This window comes from Pristiophorus japonicus, chromosome 12, assembly GCF_044704955.1.
Source record: "Pristiophorus japonicus isolate sPriJap1 chromosome 12, sPriJap1.hap1, whole genome shotgun sequence".
NCBI classification, from domain to species: Eukaryota; Metazoa; Chordata; class Chondrichthyes; family Pristiophoridae; genus Pristiophorus; species Pristiophorus japonicus.
Genome location: NC_091988.1, coordinates 160107711 through 160126714, shown reverse-complemented (window position 1 = coordinate 160126714; position 19004 = coordinate 160107711). Strand labels below are relative to the sequence as shown.

At 46.6% G+C, this 19004-nt stretch overlaps 1 protein-coding gene across 1 annotated transcript in view; it reads right to left on the bottom strand.

Annotated features, from left to right (window-relative positions):
* LOC139276883 (bactericidal permeability-increasing protein-like) overlaps positions 1-19004 on the bottom strand; it is a 115759-nt gene that overhangs the window by 23354 nt on the left and 73401 nt on the right. Inside the window, exons 11-12 of the mRNA XM_070894880.1 lie at positions 14192-14359; positions 14033-14100 (exon numbers count right to left, since the gene is read on the bottom strand). Of these exons, the coding sequence (XP_070750981.1) occupies positions 14033-14100; positions 14192-14359 (236 nt within the window). The remainder of the gene's footprint in view (positions 1-14032; positions 14101-14191; positions 14360-19004) is intronic.

Sequence of the window (19004 nt, the reverse complement as noted above, 5' to 3'; positions counted from 1 at the left end):
AATGTGGATAAATGTGAGGTTATCCACTTTGGTGGCAAAAACACGAAGGCAGAATATTATCTGCATGGCGGCAAATTAGGAAAAGGGGAGGTGCAACGAGACCTGGGTGTCATGGTACATCAGTCATTGAAAGTTGGCATGCAGGTACAGCAGTCGGTGAAGAAGGCAAATGGTATGTTGGACTTCGTAGCTAGGGGATTTGAATATAAGAGCAGGGAGGTTTTACTGCAGTTGTACAGGGCCTTGGTGAGGCCTCACCTGAAATATTGTGTTCAGTTTTGGTCTCCTAATCTGAGGAAGGACGTTCCTGCTATTGAGGGAGTGCAGCGAAGGTTCACCAGACTGATTCCCGGGATGTCAGGACTGACATATGAGGAGAGACTGGATCGACTGGGCCTGTATTCACTGGAGTTTAGAAGGATGAGAGGGGATCTCATAGAAACATATAAAATTCTGACGGGACTGGACAGGTTAGATGCAGGAAGAATATTCCCGATGTTGGGGAAGTCCAGAACCAGAGGACACAGACTAAGGATAAGGGGTAAGCCATTTAGGACTGAGATGAGGAGAAACTTCTTCACTCAGAGAGTTGTTAACCTATGGAATTCTCTACCGCAGAGAATTGTTGATGCCAGCTCATTGGATATATTCAAGAGGGAGTTAGGTATGGCTCTTATGGCTAAAGGGATCAAGGGGTATGGAGAGAAAGCAGGAAAGGGGTACTGAGGTGAATGATCAGCATGATCTTATTGAATGGTGGTGCAGGCTCGAAGGGCCGAATGGCCTACTCCTGCACTTATTTTCTATGTTTCTATGTGAGCCGCCTTCTTGAATCAATGCATTCCATATGATGAAGTTACTCCCTTAGTGCTGTTAGGTAGGGAGTTCCAGAATTTTGACCCAGCGACGATGAAGGAATAGTGATATATTTCCAAGTCAGGATGGTGTGCGACTTAGAGAGATACTTGGAGGTGGTGGTATTTCCATGCGTCTGCTGACATTGTCCTTCTAGGTGGTAGAGGTTGCGGGTTTGGGACGTGTTGTTGAAGAAGCCTTAGTGAGTTGCTGCAGTGAATCATGTAGCTGGTACACACTGCAGCCACGGTGCACTGGTAGTGGAGGGAGTGAATGTTTGATGTGGTGGACGGGGTGCCAATCAAGCGGGCTGCTTTGTCCTGGATGGTTTTGAGCTCCTTGAATTTTGTTGGAGTGGCACTCATCCAGGCAAGGTGAGAGTATTCCATCACACTCTTGACTTGTGCCTTGTAGATGGTGGAAGGGCTTTGGGGAATCAGGAGGTGAGACACTCACCGCAGAATACCCAGCCTCTGCCCTGCTCTTGTTGCCACAGTATTTATGTGGCTGGTCCAGCTAAGTTTCTGGTTAATGGTGACCCTCCCACCGCTAGGATGTTGATGTTGGTGGATTCAGCGATGCTAATGCCATTGAATGTCAAGGGCGGTGGTTAGACTCTTGTTGGAGATGGTCATTACCTGACACTTGTGTGGCACGAATGTTACTTGCCACTTATCAGCACAAGCCCGAATATTGTCTGTAATGTATGTACATAAAGTCTGCCCACCAATAGGGGGCACTACCGTCAGAGGTCTTCGTGTCATAGGTACACTTGTGCTGGGCCCGGTATATAACCTGAACGTCACCTTTGTATCTACACTTCTGGAAGCCATTAAAGATTGACCAGGTTACACCTAGTCACTGGCTCATAGTACGGAGTTCATTGTATCATTTCATACACCACAACTGGAGACAAGGCAAATATGAACCCACGCAAAAGTATGGCGAGCACAGCATGATCGAGTACTGTTGGAATTCTCGAGAGATTCAATGAGGGAGCGGATTGGGGAGATTTCACGGATCGTCTTGACCAGTATTTCGTGGCAAACAATCTAAACAAAGACAAGGATGCAGAGAAGCGCAGGACAGTTCTTCTCACCGTCTGTGGCCCCATGATCTATGCACTCATCAAGAATCTGCTCTCACCCACACTTCCTACGGAAAAGGATTACAAAGAACTGTGTGCTCTAGTTCGGGAACACCTTAAACCCATGGAAGGAATCCTCATATCCAGATATCGCTTCTATATGCACATTCGTCCAGAAGGCAAGGGCGTAGCGGCATTTGTTGCCGATCTGAGATGTCTTGCAGGGCCTTGTAAATTTGGGCCTGAATTGGAAGACATGCTGCATGACTTTTTCACGATTGGGGTCAACCACGAATCGATCTTAAGTCAGCTGCTGGCTGCGGAGACGCCGGGCCTCAGCAAGGTCATCACCATCACCCAGGCTTGCATGTCCATGCAGAAAAACACGAAGCAGATATCGCAACAAAACAGGAACTCCACAACAAGTACTGTGTACAAAATTGTATCAACGGCTGGCAGAGCTGCACATGGCAGGACCTGCTCGACTGCGTCTGTAAGACCGGGAGCCACTCAAAGTTCGCCATCGAGGGCTACTCGACTGCATATGCAAGAACGGGAGCCGCTCAAAGCCCGCCATTGGGCGCAAAACGGAGCTCAACGTGTTGGCGTTGCGGGGGCAATCACCAACCCCATCAGTGCCGCTTCAGGCAGTATGTATGCAGAGAGTGTGCGAAGATGGGGCATCTTCAGTGGATGTGTCCACAGCAGAGCAAGCGAGCTGCGACACACCACGTGATCAATTCAGCGTGGATCTGGCGATGTAGCCCGAGGCATTTGAGAGCTCCGAGGAGGAAGTTTATAGCGTATGTGCATTCCTAACAAAGAGCCAACCGATAATGATGGAGGTAAAATTACTAACAAAGAGCCAACCGATAATGATGGAGGTAAAATTAAACGGCATGCCGATATCCATGGAATTAGTCATGGGTGCGAGTCAATCGATAATGAGCCAGAGGACTTTCGAAAAGCTGTGGGAGACCAAGGCAGAAAGACCCAAGCTGAGTCCGATAAATGCGAAGTTGCGTACCTACACCAAAGAGCTCATACCAGTGATCAGTAGTGCAGCAGTAAGAGTGTCGTATGAGGGAGCGGTTCATGATCTACCGTTATGGATTATCCCGGGCAACAGCCCATCATTATTCGGCAGGAGTTGGCTCGAGAAAATAAAATGGAAATGGTACGATATCAAAGCTTTGTCATCAGCGGATGATGATTTGTGTGCTGAAGTGCTGAGCAAATTTCCCTCACTGTTTGAACCAGGAATTGGCAGCTTCAAGGGAGCCAAGGTGCAGATTCACCTAGGCCCAGACGCACGGCCCATCCATCACAAAGCCATGGTGGTCCCACACATGATGAGAGAAAAGGTCGAGCTCAAATTGGACAGGCTACAACGTGAGGGGGTCATCTCAAAGGTCGAATTTAATGAATGGGCCAGCTCCATTGTTCCGGTGTGAAAGAGCGATGGCACGGTCAGGATTTGTGGAGACTACAAGGTCACGATCAACCGAGTTTCGAAACAAGATCAGTACCCATTACCGAAAGCTGATGACCTGTTTGCAGGGGAAAATCGTTCACCAAATTGGATCTAATGTCGGCCGACATGACACAGGAACTAGCTGAATCATCAAAGAAACTTACGTACACCAACACACACAAAGGACTGTTTATTTACAACAGGTGCCCTTTTGGCATTCGTTCGGCAGCAGCCATGTTACATGGAGAGCCTATTGAAATCCGTCCCCAGGACCGTGGTATTCCAAGACGACATCCTAGTCACAGGTCGTGACACCGCCGAGCACCTGCACAATTTGGAAGAGGTTCGGCGTCGTCTGGACAAAGTGGGTCTCAGGCTGAAACATTCGAAGTGTGTTTGCATGGCACCAGAGGTCGAATTTCTTGGGCGAAAGATTGCTGCAGATGGAATCAGGCCTACAGACACTAAAACAGAGGCCATCAAAAATGCGCCCAGGCCCCAGAATGTGATGGAGCTGCGTTTGTTCCTGGGTCTTCTCAACTACTTCGGTAACTTCTTACCCAAATTGAGCACAGTATTAGAGCCTTTGCACAAGCTGCCCAGGAAAGGAGATGACTGGGTGTGAGGTGAACTTCAAGACAGAGCCTTTGAGAAGGCTAGAAATCTGTTGTGTTCCCACAAGCTACTGATACTGTGTGACCCATGCAAGCATCTAGTTTTGGTCTGTGATGCGTCGTCCTATGGGGTTGGCTGCATACTCCAGCAAGCCAATGAGTCAGGCAAACTACAACCAGTTGCATATGCATCTTGAAGCCTGTCCAAGGCGGAAAGAGCCTACGGCATGGTAGAGAAAGAGGCTTTAGTGTGTGTTTATGGGGTAAAAAAAATGCACCAGTACCCGTTTGGGCTTTGCTTCGAGCTGGAAACCGATCACAAGCCGCTTATATCGTTGTTCTCGGAACATAAAGGTATCAATACCAACGCATCGCCCTGCATCCAGAGGTTGGCGCTGACATTACCTGCCTATTATTATGTCATTCGCCATAGACCAGACACCGACAACTGCGCTGATGCATTGAGCCGGTTACCGTTGTCCACACCGGAGGTGGAAACGCCAATGCCTGAAGAGCTACTCATGGTCATGGATGCCTTTGAGAGTGAAGGGTCGCCTGTCACTGCTCAACAAGTTAAGACCTGGATCAGCCAGGATCCGGCCTTATTGGTTGTAAAACATTCTGTTCTTAACGGGGACTGGTTGACCATCCCCAAGGGAATGGGTGATGAAACCAAACCATGCAGCCATTGCAAAGATGAGCTTTCCATCCAGTCTGACTGTTTACTGTGGGGTAATCATGTTGTAATGCCCAAGAAAGGTAGGGTGAGATTCGTACGGGAGTTACATAGTACGCATCCCGGTATTGTTATGATGAAGACCAATCCCAGGTCCCATATTTGGTGACCTGGCATTGACTCGGCCTTAGAGGCATGTGTGCATCAGTGCAGCATTTGCATGCAGTTAAGCAATGCCCCAAAGGAAGCTCCGCTCAGTCTGTGGTCATGGCCATCCAAACCATGGTCTAGAATCCACATCAACTTTGCGGGCCCCTTCCTCAGTAAAATATTTTTTGTGGTGATGGATGCATACTCCAAATGGCTAGAATGTGTGATCATGTCATCCAGCACTTCCACTGCCACCATTGAGAATCTGAGAGCCATGTTTGGCACACATGGTCTGCCAGACATCGTTGTCAGCGACAATGGACCAAGTTTCACGAGCCTGGAGTTTCAAGAGTTCATGAAATGCAATGACATAAAACACATGAGGTCAGCCCCGTTTAAACCCGCATCCAATGGTCAAGCGGAGCAGGCAGTTCAACCATCAAGCAGAGCCTGAAACGTGTAACTCACGGTTCCTTGCAGACACACCTGTCACGCATACTGCTCAGTTACAGGACAAGGCCACCCATGCTCACCGGGGTCCTGTCTGCAGAACTATTGATGAAGAGAGGCCTCAAAACCAGGCTCTCTCTAGTCCATCCTGACCTTAACGATTATGTCGAAACCCGACGTCAGCGCCAGCAGTGGTATCACGACAGCGCCGCAGTGTCACGCGACATATCTGCAAATGACCTAGTGTATGTAGTTAACCATGGTCAAGGGCCCAAGTGGCTCCCAGGCAATGTTACGGATAAGGAGGGTAACCAGGTGTATATGGTTAAGCTCAAGAATGGGCAGATGTGCAGGAAACACATTGATCAAATCAAGCAAAGACACACTGACAAACCAGAACAGTTGGAAGAAGACACCGCGAGCTTAGACGACCAACCAACTCATGTCCAGCCATCAGAAGAACCCACTGTGGTCAACAGCCAGCCCCAAGTTGTGAGAGACTCGGAAAGCACTGGGATTGTACTGAGATGGTCAACCAGGAAGCAAAGGGCTCCGGACCATCTGAACTTGTAATATAGACTTTTGCCAAGAATATATGTACATAAGGTCTGCCCACCAACAGGGGGTACTACCGTCAGGGGTCCTAGGGTCATAGGTACACTGGTGCTGGACCCAGTATATAACATGAACTTCACCTTTGTATCTTCACTTCCGGAAGCCATAAAGACTGACCTGGTTACAGCTAGTCACTGGCTCACAGTACGGAGTTCATTGTATCATTTCATACACCACATTGTCCATTCTGCATGTGAGCAATTGCGAATGGCACTGAAGGCTGTGCAATCATCAATGGCCATCCCCTCTTCTGACTTTATAATGGAGAGAAGGTCTTTGATGAAGCAGGTGGTTGGCCAAGGACACTGCCCTGAGGAACTCTTGCAGTGATGTCCTGGGATTGAGATGATTTCACTAGGGTTCCTTGGTGACACACTCGGTCAAATGCTGCTGTCACTTAGGGCAGTCACTCACTTAGACAGCAGCATTTAAATTGATTGCCGGATACTTGTGAGGAGTTGTAGCTTGGGACTTTTCAGCAAAGCTGTGTTAATAGAGACGTGTCTGGGAACCTGCACAAGCTGAAGACACTGCATCCAGATCTAAAAAGGAGGAGCCATCACAGAACGAATGGCAACAACAACAATAACTCACATTTATATACCAACTTTAACTTAATAAGAACATAAGAAATAGGAACAGGAGTAGGCCATACGGCTCCTCAAGCCTGCTCCGCCATTCGATAAGATCGTGGCTGATCTGATCATGTACTCAGCTCCACTTCCCCACCCGTTCCCATAACCCCTTATCATCTTATCATTTAAGAAACTGTCTATTCCTGTCTTAAATTTATTCAATGTCCCAGCTTCCACAGCTCTCTGAGGCAGCAAATTCCACAGATTTACAACCCTCTGAGAGAATAAATTTTTCCTCATCTCTGTTTTAAATGGGAGGCCCCTTATTCTAAGATCATGCCCTCTAGTTCTAGTCTCCCCCATCAGTGGAAACATCCTCTCTGCATCCACCTTGTCAAACCCCCTCATAATCTTATATGTTTCGATAAGATTGCCTCACATTCTTCTGAACTCCAATGAGTAGAGGCCCAACCTACTCAACCTTTCCTCATAAGTCAACCCCCTCATCCCCGGAATCAACCGAGTGAACCTTCTCTGAACTGCCTAAAAGCAAGTATATCCTTTCGTAAATATGGAAACCAAAACTGCACGCAGTATTCCAGGCATGGCCTCACCAAAACTTGTATAGCTGTAGCAAGACTTCCCTGCTTTTATACTCCATCCCCTTTGCAATAAAGGCCAAGATACCATTGGCCTTCCTGATCACTTGTACCTGCAAATTATCCTTTTGTGTTTCATGCACAAGTACCCCCAGATCCCGCTGTACTGCGGCACTTTGCAATCTTTCTCCATTTAAATAATAACTTGCTCTTTGATTTTTTTTCTGCCAAAGTGCATGACCTCACACTTTCCAACATTATACTCCATCTGCTAAATTTTTTCCCACTCACTTAGCCTGTATATGTCCTTTTGCAGATGTTTTGTGTCCTCCTCACACATTGCTTTTCCTCCCATCTTTGTAGCATCAGCAAACTATGCTATGTTACACGCAGTTCCTTCTTCCAAGTCGTTAATATGGATATAAATAGTTGGGGTCTCAGCACTGATCCCTGCGGCACCCACCAATTACTGGTTGCCAACCAGAGGATGAACCATTTATCCTGACTCTCTGTTCTCTGTTAGTTAGCCAATCCTCTATCCATACTAATATATTACCCCCAACCTCATGAACTTTTATCTTGTGCAATTAACCTTTTATGTGGCACCTTGTCAAATGCCTTCTGGAAGTCCAAATATACCACATCCACTGGTTCCCCTTTATTCACCCTGTTCGTTACATCCTCAAAGAACTCCTGCAAATTTGTCAAACATGACTTCCCCTTCATAAATCCATGCTGACTCTGCCTGACCAAATTTTGCTTATCCAAATGTTCTGCTACTGCTTCTTTAATAATGGACTCCAACATTTTCCCAACCATAGATGTTAGGCTAACTTGTCTATAGTTTCCTACTTTTGGTCTGCCTCCTTTTTTAAATAGGGGCATTACATTTGCAGTTTTCCAATCTGCTGGGATCTCCCCAGAATCCAGGGAATTTTGGTAAATTACAACCAATGCATCCACTATCCCTGCGTAATAAAACATTTGGTCGCTTCACAAGAGCGTTATTGAACAAAATTTAACACCAAGCCACATAAAGAAATATCAGGATAGATGAGCATCTTAAAGGAGGAAGGAGAGGTGAAGAGGTTTTGGGAGGGAATTCCAGAGCTTAGGGCCTTGGCAGCTGAAGGCCAATGGTGGAGAGATGAAAATTGGGGATGTGCAAGAAGCCAGAATTGGAGCAGCTCAGAGATGTCGAAGGCTTGTTAGGGCTGGAGGAGGTTACAGAGATAAGGAGGGGCGAGGCCATGGAGGGATTTGAAAACAAGGATGAGAAATTTTAATTTGAGGTGTTGCCAGACCAGGAGCCAACGTAGGTCAGTGAGCACAGGGGTGATGGGTGAATTGGTGTGAGTTAGGTTATGGGCAGCAGAGTTTTGGATGAGTACAAGTTTATGTAGCGTGGAAGATGGGAGGCCGGCCAGGAGAGCCATGGAATAGTCAAGTCTAGAGGTAACAAAGGCATGGATGAGGGCTTCAGCAGCAGATGAGCTGAGGCAAGAGTGGTGTTGGACAATGTTACAGAGGTGGAATTAGGCTGTATTGGTAATGTAGCGCATATGTGGTCGGAAGCACTCCTTTGTGTCAAATATGACACCAAGGTTGCAAATGGTCTGGTACAGCCTCATAGGGTTGTCAGGGAGAGGGATGGAGTCAGTGACTAGAGAATGGAGTTCATGGAAGGGGCCAGAGACAATGGTTTCAGTCTTCCCAATATTTAGTTGGAGGAAATTTCTGCACATCCAGTACTGGATGTCGGACAAGCAGCATGACAAATCAGAGACAGTGGTGGGGTCAAGAGATGTGGTGGTGAGGTAGAACTGGATGCCGTCAGCATCCAGAAGGCAAATGATATGTTGGCCTTCATAGCTAGGAGATTTGAGTATAGGAGCAGGGAAGTCTTACTGCAGTTGTACAGGGCCTTGGTGAGGCCTCACCTGGAATATTGTGTTCAGTTTTGATCTCCTAATATGCGGAAGGACGTTCTTGCTATTGAGGGAGTGCAGCGAAGGTTCACCAGACTGATTCCCGGGATGGCAGGACTGACATATGAGGAGAGACTGGATCAACTGGACCTTTATACACTGGAGTTTAGAAGGATGAGAGGGGATCTCATAGAAACATTTAAGATTCCGATGGGACGGGACAGGTTAGATGCGGGTAGAATGTTCCGATGTTGGGGAAGTCCAGAACCAGGAGACACAGTCTTAGGATAAGGGGTAGGCCATTTAGGACTGAGATGAGGAGAAACTTCTTCATTCGAGAGTTGTTAACCTGTGGAATTCCCTGCCACAGAGAGTTGTTGATGCCAGTTCATTGGATATATTCAAGAGGGAGTTAGATATGGCCCTTACGGCTAAAGGGATCAAGGGGTATGGAGAGAAAGCAGGAAAAGGATATTGAGGGACTGATCAGCATGATCTTATCGAATGGTGGTGCAGGCTCGAAGGGCCGAATGGCCTACTCCTGCACCTATTTTCTATGTTTCTATGTTTCTACATGAGTTCAGTCCCATCCAGCTGGATGACGGAGGAGAGGCGTTGGAGGAGGATGGTGTGGTCAATCACGTTGAAGACTGCAGACAGCTCGCGAAGGATGAGGAGGGATAGTTTACCACTAACACAGTCATTTATGACTTTGAAAGGGGCTGTTTCAGTACTGTGGCAGGGGTGGAAACTTGATTGGAGGGATTCACAAATGGAGTTCCGGGAAAGATGGTCGTGGATTTGGGAGGCGACATAATTTTCAAGCACTTTGAAGAGGAAAGGGAGGTTGGATATCGGGCAGTAGTTTGCAAGGACAGAGGTTTCAAGGGTGGATTTTTTGAGGAAAGGGGTGATGACGGCAGGGGGACAGTACCTGAGGAGAGGGAACCATTACCAACAGGAGCTAACATGGGGCCCAGGAAAGGAAGTTGTATCATTAGCAGTCTGGTGGGTATTAGATCTAGGGAGCAGCAGGTGGGCCTCATGGACACGATAAACTCGGATTGGACATGGCGTGAGATAGGAGAGAGACTAGAGAAAGATGTGAGTACAGGGCTAGAGCAGGGAGCAGAGGAAATTTTGCCTAGTATGCTAGGACAAGGGAAGGAAATGGCAGAGGCAGCTGAACAGATGGTCTCAATCTTTGTGACAAAGAAGTCCATGAGCTCCTCGCACTTGTTTGAGGTGAGGGTGGAAGAGGCAAGGGAGATGGGTTTAAGACAACGGTTTGTAGCGGGGGAAGAGAAGGTGGGTTATCTTTGCTTTCCAGGATGATCCTGGGTTAGTGAGCAGTTTTGGCAGAGCAGAGCAGATCTTTATGTGGTCTGGCGATGAATGGTTAAACCAGTTGTCCATCATAGATGTCCAAGCCTGTGTCCGTTGGACCTAAGGAAGTGGACATGAGGGCCATAGCAGAGGAAACGACCAGGGTGAGAGAGAGAGAGAGAGAGAGAGAGAGAGAGTAATGTTTTTAATGGGGACAAGAGCCTTAAAGTTGGAGGTGAGGCTATGATTTAGCAAATTGTTCACGATGAATGGAGGGCCAAAGGTTGGGAATCTGAAAATGCAGTTGTAAGTGACATGGGGAAGAGTTTTTTCCCGGGCCGGACACAGAAGAAAATGGTGTTGTGAGGGGGAAGGGGAATATGTGTGGAGAGGGATACAAGGAAATGATCAGAGATGGCCTTATCTGTGATTGACACGATGGGTGTAGAAAGGCCACGGGAGATGGTGAGGTTGAGGGGTGGCCATGACCATGGGTAGGGGAGCTTATATGGAGGGAGAGATTTAGGGAGGATAGGAGGGTAATGAACTTAGAGGAGAGAGAGTGTGATAAGTTGAGATTCAGGCTGCAATCACCGAAGGTGCGAAGCCGCTCGGTGCAGACGCAGAGGGAGGAAAGCAGTGAAGATATCTCGGTGAGAAACTTGGAAAGGTGGTAAAAAAATGACGATTTTAATCGAGAGGGCAGAGGCCTGAAAACAGGTGAGGTGCTCAAAGAAGTTGCCAGAAGAGTATGGATGACAGACCAAGCTGCTATTTGGTGATGAGGGCTACAATGCCACTGCAGTGGTCTAGGCGAGGCAAGTGGTGGAAGGAATAGCCAGGCGGGGAAGCTTAATTAAAGGAGAAGATGTCATCAGCTCTCAGCCAGGTTTCCATGATGTCGATGCAGTCATCCACATAAGTTCATTGATACCAAGGGCCTTATTCACCACTGAATGAACATTCTGGAGGGAGATGCGGAGTGGGACAGTGATAACCGATCTGCTGGCAGAGTCTACAGGGTCAGCACTGGGAGCGGGGAGAGGGGTATGAAGGAGGTTGAAAAGCTTAGCTATCAGCGGTCGTGCCGGACGGGAGGGTCGGTGAGAGTGTAGGATGGGACAGTTGGGGTTGCTGTCCGTAAGGAGGTAGTGATGAGTGCCTCGATGGGTACCTCAGAGGATGCCAAGAGAGACACATAGAGAAGCTGTAGACTTATTTAAGAGGGAGTCAAGCCTCGGGCAGCGGCAGGAGAGTAGGAAAGATGGGGAGTGCTGAAGGGTAGGGATTTGGGAAGGCAGCGTACCCATTTAGAAACATAGAAACATAGAAACTAGGTGCAGGAGTAGGCCATTCGGCCCTTCATGCCTGCACCGCCATTCAACAAGATCATGGCTGATCATCCACCCAGTCACCCAGGGTACGCGAAGCATTCAGAACTTCCTACCTGGCATAGGATGTGGACTCCATGGGACGGAGCTGCCCTGTCTCTAGTTATTAAATTATTAATTTTTTTTAGTACACTCCTGCCCTTAAAGACTAAAATTTTGAACTGGTGCTCTCCACTCTGTCCTGTGACAGTTTGAACAAGCAATCTCCACTCTGTCCTGTGACCGTTTGAACTGGCCAATCCACAGAAGGCCATCATGTTCGTGCAATCTCTGTAGAAGTGCCCCCATTGTGATTACAGGATAAAAATAAAGGCAGCATTACAGCAGTGGTAACACCTTTTCTTGGTTTATTGAAAAAGCCATTGACAAAAAAAATTCACTAAGCTAGTGGTGCAGTTTAAGTGCACTCTACCATTAAACAGTATGCCTGCATTGCTTCCCCATCACATCTTTGATTGATATTTGTGATCAGTAGTTTCTACAGCAAAAACAGTTGTATTATACACTGCGTCTAATTTTCCATATCCATTCAGCAACTCCACCATTTGCCAAACATGTGCTGATTAACATATCAATCCCAGATTACGTTCTTGAATGGGTTCATGAGCAGCAACCACTTTCCTTCTCTCTCCGGCGTTATTCATCTATGAATCTCTACAGTAGTCGGAAGACTTTTGGTCCTCTTTCCAGCCTACGTTTTGGAGATTGAGCTATTCTTCTAGTGTCATGAATGGCAGCAGCCCAAAATTTGTATTTTTCCGGGATCATTTTTATCCAGTGTTGCTTAGGGAGAAAATGCAAAGATCGCAGCTGATTAGGATGGTGTGACAGGTACCATCCTAATCAGCTGCTAGCTTTACATTTCTGGAAAAATGAGCAAACATGACAGAAAATCAGCAGCAGAGTTCTGGATGGTTGGCGTTTATGCAGGGTGGTGGACATAGGAATGAGGACAATGACAAATTAGAATCTGGAATAGAAAAAGGAGTGGATGAAGGTTGCAGTGGCAAGATAGACAAGTCCCCCCAGAAACCAATCAACTAGTCATTAATTTTATAGCTGTCTGTGACTTCTTGCTGCGCACAAACTAGGAGAGATGCCCCCACACAGTCACTGCATTGCAAAGTAAATCGATTATAAAAAGTGATCTTAAAAAAAAATTTAAATAACATTCTAGATATATTTAAAAAAAGGAACACAAACGAAAAGCAGTTTTTCCTTTTCCTAGGACAGAATGTGAAGGCTTTTCCCTCCTAAGGAAGAGGGAAAAAAAGGCTATTTCTGGCATACGAGAACAATGGACCAGCCATGGCCAATCACAAAGAAATCTAAGAGTAAAACATTTACAATCTTTCCAAATGAAACCTCAGGAATGGAATTATTTTCAAACTATAACTGTGATCATGATAAATTAAGCAGGACAGATTAGATTCTAGCAGAGGCAGAAAGATACCCAAACATCTGAAAATATAGCTTTATACCAGGATCAATAGGAAGCAGGTAGCCTCTGTCCATCTATCCATTTGATGCAGAAAAAACTATCCTAAATTCTAACAAGTTAAAGACTAAAACAATATTCTCCCCTACGAAATAGATCCAAGGACAAAATATACTTGGCATTAAATTCTCAACCTGTACCAAATCCATCTCTCACTTTTTAAAAACGGACTTTTTTTACTCCTTTTCCTAGATGATGCAGGTCAGGAGCAGATGTAACAGGACACCCAACAAGATACTGTTAGGCATACAATAGCTTCCTCAGATCAGCACAGTGGAGATCAAGTCAGCAATATACAGGGAGAGACCATGGGCCCAAGTTTCGGCCTCAGTTGCTCCTGAATTTTTTGAGCAACTGGTGTAGAACGGAGTATCTTAGAAATTCAAATTCTCGGCATTTAGTTTGCTCCAGTTCTAGTCAGCCAGAACAGCTTCACTCCAGAACAGAATTCCTTTTCCAAAAGGGGGCGTGTCCAGCCACCCACACCTGCTTTCAAAGTTTCGGCAGTGAAAACTTACTCCACACCAACTTAGAATGGAGTAAGGGAAGATTTTTGTACATTCGAAAAAACCCTGTCCACACTTCAGAAAACAAGGCGCAGGTTACAAATTAGGCGTAGGGAATGGGAGTTTACAAACATTAAACACTTCAGTTTTACAAACAACAGGTATTTACATTTAACAGGTATTTACCAACTTCAGGGCTCTGACCACTGAGAACTATTCATCAACGCGATTTATTAAGCTGAGTTCATGAATGATTTCTCTCAATTACTTTATTATAACATATATTACCTGTCCAACGTTAGCTGCCCAGTAATCTTGTCATTTTTTATACCTACTGTGGTTGTGATCTGTGTGTTCTGTGAATAGAAATAAAGATTCAGATGTCAGATTCCAGCATAACTTGTAAATCAAATTGTTTTTGCAAATTATAAGAAGTCCAAAACTCACCAGTTTAACATTGAAGAGTGGAGCTAATGTTGAATTTGGTAAGATAGCAAAAGCATAGATATCTCCAGACGTTGTGAGAATGATTTTACCAGACCCAAAAGCCACAAATGGTGCTGAATCAGTAACAAGGTGAAGTTTCATTCTCATGAGTGGATACATTTTTTTCACCTGGAATGATTAAATGAACAATTGTGCATATTTAATTTCTATGATTTTAAATAAGAGTATCATCATCATCATCATAGGCAGTACCTAGAAAGCGAGGAAAACTTGCTTTCACTCTAAAAGTGAGTTCTCAGGTGATTGTACAGTCCAATATGAGAATTACATTCACTGTAACAGGTGGGGCAGACAGTGGTTGAAGGAAAGGGTGGGTGGGGAGTCTGGTTTGCCGCACGCTCCTTCCGCTGTCTGTGCTTGTTTTCTGCATGCTCTCGGCAACGAGACTCGAGGTGCTCAGCGCCCTCCTGGATGCTCTTCCTCTATTTAGGACGGTCTTTGGCCAGGGATTCCCAGGTGTCGGTAGGGATGGTACACTTTATCAAGGAGACTTTGAGGGTGTTCTTGAAACGTTTCCTCTGCCCACCTGGGACTCGCTCGCCGTGTAGGTGTTCAGAGTAGAATGCTTGCTTAGGGAGTCTCGTGTCGGGCATGCGGATGATGTGGCCCGCCCAACAGAGCTAGTCGAGTGTGCTCAGTGCTTCAATGCTGGAAATGTTGGCCTGAGCGAGAACACTGACATTGGTGCACTTATCCTCCCAGTGGATTTGCAGGATCTTGCGAAGACAGTGCTGGTGGTATTTCTCCAGCGCTTTGAGGTGTCTATTGTATATGGTCCATGTCTCTGAGCCATATAGGAGGGCAGGTATCACTACTGCACTGGAGACCATAAGCTTGGTGCCAGATTTGAGGTTCTGGTCTTCAAACACTCTCTTCCTCAGGCGACTGAAGGCTGCACTGGCACACTGGAGGCGGTGTTGGACCGCGTCATCAATGTCTGCCCTTGCTGATAGTAGGCTCCCGAGGTGTGGAAAATGGTCCCTGTTGTCCAAGGCTGCAACGTAGATTTTGATGACCGGGGGCAGTTCTGTGTGGCGGGGTCCGGTTGGTGGAGGACCTGTGTTTTATGGATGTTTAGTGTAAGGCCCGTGCTTTTGTACGCCTCGGCGAAGATGTTGACAATGGCTTGGCATTCGGCTTCTGAATGTATGCAGACTCCTTGCCACTGGACCAAGACCTTACTCTGCTAAGCCCGTGTGGTAGCCGGTGTGCAACAGCCACCCCACTTTAAAAGAACTCACGCACAGGAATCTTTCACCCTTCAAAATGAAATTCGGGGCTTGGAACGTCAAGACCCTCATGGACAACCTCAACATAAGAGCATAACACCCTTGTCATCAGATCCCCCCACTCCCCACTCCCCACTCCCCTGCTCCTAGTTCCATCCCACTGTACAAAATGAACTTACCTTAATGGGGCCTATTTAGCCCGCCCAGCATGTTATCCGGCCCAATTAGATGGAGCAGGTCTGGTGACGTCACTCATGACGAGTTTTCAGCTGGGATCCTTAAAGGGACCCTGACCATATTACATTAAAGTGGGTGTTGAAACTTTACAATAATATAATAAAAATTATATATGAGTGACAAAGAAATATTTAAATAAAATTATCATTAACTAATATGACTGCATCTACAACTACGATCAAGAACATAGATAAAAAAGTACATTAATTGGGAAGTTATTGGTGCATTAATCACAAGCTATAGACTTTTGTATCAATAACAGGTACAAGTAAAAGATTTGTGTGTAAAGGTAATATATAAAATTAAGCAGATTTTAACTATAATTGTAAAGGGATGGATTTACAATCTTTTGCAAGATCAGTGGAAGAGCTGCGGAAACCCTGACACACAGTGTAAGTGGTGCTTACAGTGTGTTTCTGGGATTTCTGCAGATCTTCCATTGAAGTTAACAATGGACAAGTGAGAGAACCTCCGCAGAAATTCATCCTAAAGTCTCAGACTGAAAAATTAAATTAGTCATATTCAGGGACTGAAAGCAAATTGAATCAGTGGAATGAGTGATGAGAATGAAATTGTTATGGTTGATGACTTGATTCATTGTGTAACTGGACAATCACAATATACTGTGAGAAAAACCTGACCAGAAACAACACAAACATTTATTCAAATGGTATATGTCTTTTTTTTAAGTGCTGATCAATTCACTGCAATTACTGTTCAGTTGAAAGGCAACAGCTGAGAATGGCCAGTGAAAAATTTACCAGTAGTTTTTCAAGTAGAGCAGAATCACCATCAATCTGTTAGCTGATGTAATCAACATGTTTTTATTTTTGTTTATTTTCCATCCTGTCAAATAATCAGCTGGAGCAATGGCCAGGGAACTCTCGCCTCAGGTTGACAGACATGGTTCCCAAGCTGTGTGAATCCCGTGGCCATGCAGAGAAATTTAAAAGTAGCGGGGAAAAAGGGTTCTTAAGTGCCTTTAATGTACCTCATAAGGATTTCAATTGGGTTCCCCGCCGCTGCAGGTCAGGTCAGCTCCATGCTGACGCATACACCTGGGGGGAAGGCACCGTGGGAATGAATTGACAGCAGGTTCCTGACCCACTGTGAAAAAAAACAACATTCCTACCCAACCCGCCACTGATTGTGCCCGCTACCTCCACGGAAAATTCAGCCCCTGCAGTGACGTCTCAGGAGCGGGTATGGCTACATTCCTTATGGGAAAACACTGGTATGCTATTGTCATGGAAAAGGAAGTGCAGCAGCATAGGATGAAGCAAAGGGAGTCAGGTACAGTTAAGGAGCATTGGGCTGAATCTTGACAGGGGCAGGCTGCGTAGGTTGGGGGTAGGGCGGGGGGGGGGGGTGGAGCGGAGCTTCTGTCAGGAAAATCTGGAAGTTCGGGTTTCCCTGCATGCTGTGGAGCTTTGACTCTGCAGCATCCGTAGTTTTGCTTTGACAGATTCCCTGCCTGGAAGTCAGCCTGATTGACAGGCTTGACTCCCAGTCAGACGAGGAGCACTCTGGAGCACATTGCAGCTGCAGGAAACTCACTTGCTGCTGCTAGTGGGAGCGTGTGGAGTGGGGTCCGACCCCTGACCTGGGGTGGGGTGTGTGTATCGAGAGGTTTCTAATGGGGGGGCGGAGGGGGGGGTGGGGGGGAGGCGGAGAACTTGGACGGGCCGGGGGGAGAAGCATTTACCTTCTCCCCGAAGCTATCTTCATCTCCCTGCCGGGTTTCTCGAGGCCTGTGAAACTCGGCCGGCCAGAGTTAAACCTGCACAGCAGGTTAAATCAGAGGCTGCCACCTTCATTGAAATATTTAATTGACCCACCTGCTTCCTGGGAGCGGGTTGGCTGTACTCCCCCGCCCCGCCTCCGGTACACCTGGAAATAGGCGGGTTGGGCTCGGGTTTGGGTTGGGTTTGAGATTTTAAAGGTTGTAACATCTCACCCGACCTAACCCACCTGTTTTTAAGGGTTAAGATTCAACTCATTATCTCTTTCTCTCTCTCCCCCCCGCCCCGCCCCCGTAGAATATATAGGCAGCACAGGTCATGTGAGCAACTTTACAGGGATTGTGCTCAAGAAGTGTGCGCTTCACCAAGGAGACAATAGGGCAGCTCTGGCACCTACAGTCATGTGCCCACACAGTTCTGTCTGTGGCTTTGAAGTGGAACACTGCAATCAACTTTTATAATAGCTGATCAGACAGCCACGGGCAATCTCTTCAATGTCAGCTAGGCTGCAGTATGGGCATGTATTTATCAGGTGTCCTTTACAGGAGAGCTGGGGAACTGATCACCGTTAGCATCACAGGAAGACAGCAGCAAGATAGGGCCATCCACTTTTATAGGCTTTCCTCCCTCTCGCAGGCCCAGGGTGTAAGCAGAGGCACCTACGTTGCATTGCAGGCTGCTACAGAACACCTCTCAACTGCCTCAATAGGAAGAGCTTCCATTCCCTCTACCTACAGATTATGTGTGGCAACATGCAGAGGATTCTACATGCTAACTCCTGAAATGCTGAAAGTTGACCTGCTCGGGGCAAGTCATCACTGGGGGCATGTTGGAGCTATGCTAATGATTTGAACCTCCACCCACTTCACGTGGGTTCAGGTCAGGGCAACTGCAGGGGTGAGATGAACATTGGAACCTATAACTGCAAAATTACTTTGCACCAACACTACAGCTATAGTGTGAATGCACCCTATAAACAGCTAATCTAATTCACAATGTTTCCATGTAAATTAGTTTAATTTTTTGTAAGTTGACATTCAACGGCAATAATATCGCCGAATCCCCCATCATCAACATCCTGGTTACCATTGACCAGAAACTTAACTGGACCAGCCATATAAATTCTGTGGCAACAAGAACAGGTCAGAGGTAGGGTATTCTGCGGTGTGTGTCTCACCTCCTGACTCCCCAAAGACTTTCCATCATCTATAAGGCACAAGTCAGGAGTTTGATGGAATACTCTCCCCTTGCCTGGATGAGTGCAGCTCCAACAACACTCAAGAAGCTCGACACCAACCAGAACAAAGCAGCCCGCTTTATTGGCCCTCCATCCACCACCTTCAACATTCACTCCCTCCACCACCGGCACACCGTGGCTGCAGTGTGTACCATCTACAAGATGCACTGCAGCAACTTGCCAAGGCTTCTTTGACAGCACCTCCCAGATCCGTGACTTCCAGCACCTAGAAGGATAATGGCAACAGGTACATGGGAACACCATCACCTCCAAGTCATACAGCACCCTGACTTGGAAATATATCGCTG